The sequence below is a fragment of the Hibiscus syriacus genome, unplaced genomic scaffold (assembly GCF_006381635.1).
Source record: "Hibiscus syriacus cultivar Baekdansim isolate YM2019G1 unplaced genomic scaffold, ASM638163v2 tig00111208_pilon, whole genome shotgun sequence".
In the NCBI taxonomy this organism is placed as follows: Eukaryota; Viridiplantae; Streptophyta; class Magnoliopsida; order Malvales; family Malvaceae; genus Hibiscus; species Hibiscus syriacus.
The window spans coordinates 1,397,400-1,400,104 of NW_024063020.1; the positions used below are offsets into that span (position 1 = coordinate 1,397,400).

The 2,705-nt window shown below is 35.5% G+C and overlaps 1 protein-coding gene across 1 annotated transcript; it reads right to left on the reverse strand.

The window, feature by feature from the left end:
• Positions 1-759: 759 nt before the first annotated feature.
• Positions 760-2,127, reverse strand: LOC120155906 (extensin-like). The gene is made up of 2 exons (XM_039167367.1): positions 1,137-2,127; positions 760-1,019 (listed from the first exon to the last, which is right to left on the reverse strand). Exon 1 carries the CDS (start codon positions 2,125-2,127, stop codon positions 1,162-1,164), a length of 966 nt encoding a protein of 321 aa, XP_039023298.1. The 3' UTR covers positions 760-1,019; positions 1,137-1,161.
• Positions 2,128-2,705: the final 578 nt, after the last annotated feature.

Here is a 2,705-nt window from a genome sequence, read left to right on the forward strand (position 1 = left end):
AGAAAATGAGGCATAGAAAGAAACAATTGTAAAAAAATTAGTTTTACCCTTTTTAATACTTCTTATTGTAAATAAAATATTATTAATATATAATCTTCAAAAAAAATATATGTTGTTCATATATGTGTCAGTTATTATATATAGTGATAAAGAATTTGTATGGATGTATTCATTGTGTGTTTGATCATTAAGCAATTATTTTAGTTGTTTCTCTAGAAGACGATAAAAATTATGAATCAAGAGTGAAAAATACATAATAGCAAAAGAACTATCAGCGTTTACTTATTATTTTTTATTGTATTCTTAACATTATCGTGTCACGTCAACAAAAATATTGATAAATAAAAATATCAAGATAAAAATTTATTTTAAATGAGGTAAACATTTATAAATATATAAAATTATACATAAATAAAATTTGAACTTTTACTATAAAACTATCCAACCACTTTAACCTTGCCAATTGATATCTGAAGTTGCGATATATATATATATTTTGTAAATGGTCGGGTGATTATAATATAATATATGTTTTAAAAAATTTTAATCAATTGTCAATGCGCACACACCTTATAAGTATAATTGTTCAAATCCAAAACCTTTAAGGAGATTATACTTAGCTTGAGGGGTGCTCCATGAGATCCGACAACTAAAAATTCTATGACGAGTATTTGGGACTGAAAAGTTAAAGATGTTCAGATTTACGCAAAAAAATTAAGCAAAACGTGGAGCATTTATTTGGAAAAGGACTATTTTTTGTTACTGATAAACCCATGCATTTGCAGAATAATTGGAAAACACGTACACATTTACATAAGGATTCATTCTTATTATTAAGCAGAGAGAGAGAAATAAAAACAAGTGGAACCACTGAATAATACATTGCCAAATACAAATTTGTCTACTAACATTCACATCAACCGTGGAGACTAGGCCTAGCCTCCCGAATTTTCACTTGTATGGCCTCTTTATATTTCTTTTGAAACCATATTTTTTGCTTTATTTGAAGCACTCTTCTCCTGCAGAAGAAAACCCATTGTTTTGGTTATTAAATTGTCTAAAGATCAAAACATTCAAAACAATGTAAAATGATGCATCTTGACGAGATGGAAAAAAAATATTTTAAAATATGATACCTTACAGTACGATCGAAGTCGTAGATTAGTAGTGGTGAGGAGGAGGTGGTGAAGAGTAGATATAATGGGGTGGTTGTGGGGGAGGAGACTTGTAAACGGGTGGGGGTGGAGATTTGTACTTGTATGCCTCCTCCTTGGGGGGAGGAGGAGACTTGTACTTATAAACTGGAGAAGGAGAATGAGGAGGTGGAGGTGGAGACTTGTACTTATATGGCTCCTTAGGAGGAGGAGGAGGAGACTTGTACTTGTAAACTGTAGGAGGAGGAGGTGGAGACTTGTACTTGTACATCTCCTTGGGAGGGGGAGGAGATTTGTACTTGTAAACTGGAGGAGGTGGAGACTTGTACTTGTATGCCTCCTTAGGGGGAGGAGGAGATTTGTACTTATAAACTGGTGGAGGTGGAGACTTGTATGTCTCCTTGGGAGGGGGAGGAGATTTGTACTTGTAAACTGGTGGAGGTGGAGACTCGTACTTGTATTCCTCCTTGGGGGGAGGAGGAGATTTGTACTTATAGACCGGTGGAGGTGGAGACTTGTATGCTTCCTTGGGAGGAGGAGGAGATTTGTACTTGTAAACTGGTGGAGGTGGAGACTTGTACTTGTATGCCTCCTTGGGGGGAGGAGGAGATTTGTATTTATAAATTGGTGGAGGTGGAGACTTGTACTTGTATGCCTCCTTGGGGGGAGGAGGAGACTTGTAAACCGGTGGAGGTGGAGACTTGTACTTATATGCCTCCTTGGGGGGAGGAGGAGACTTGTACTTGTATGTCTCTTTGGGAGGAGGAGGAGACTTATAAACAGGGGTTGGTGGGGGAGGAGACTTATACTTGTAGGGCTCTTTGTGTGGCAGTGGTGGCGAGTACTTCTTAGGAGGAGGTGGAGGAGAGGAATAAGTGTAATCTGCTGAGGTTTCAAAAGGCAATCTAAGAGACACTGCTAGGACTAAGAGAGGAAGAAAGAGAGAGATCATTGAAGACCCCATTTTCCCCATGTTTGCTACAAAGATGAGTGGGTTTTGTTATGCTCTTAGCCACCCTCTTCACTCGCTTTATATAGATTTTATTTTACCTCATAATCATGGTAAAGTTCATTTTTAAAATGTAAATAAATAAATAAATAAAAAGGAAAATTTTCAACTGGTGCAGATTCATGCTTTATATTATTGGGTTGAAGTTGGCAGCTAAGCAGGGAATAAAGTAATGGTATTGCAAATAGAATATTCAATTACATAAGTTAGCCTTTGTAGTGACTTTACACCGTTAGACTCCTTACATCAATTATACGAATGGAGAGACGTGGTCATATTAATATTAGTGTAAAGTTGTAGGTTACATTACACTGCATCCAAATTTAAAAAAAAATTATTTGAAAGAATAATTATAAATTATTCATATAAATTATAAGAATAATTATCCAATTTTCGATTTTAATATTGCCTCCCTCCAGCTTTTTTAATCAAAAAATAGTACATCTTCCAAATTATCCAAATTTTATTGCTAGGATGAGGAAAATATGTCTATAAGCACCTAACTTTTGCATGAATTTTGGGCAAAGGGACCGGGCGGCTTA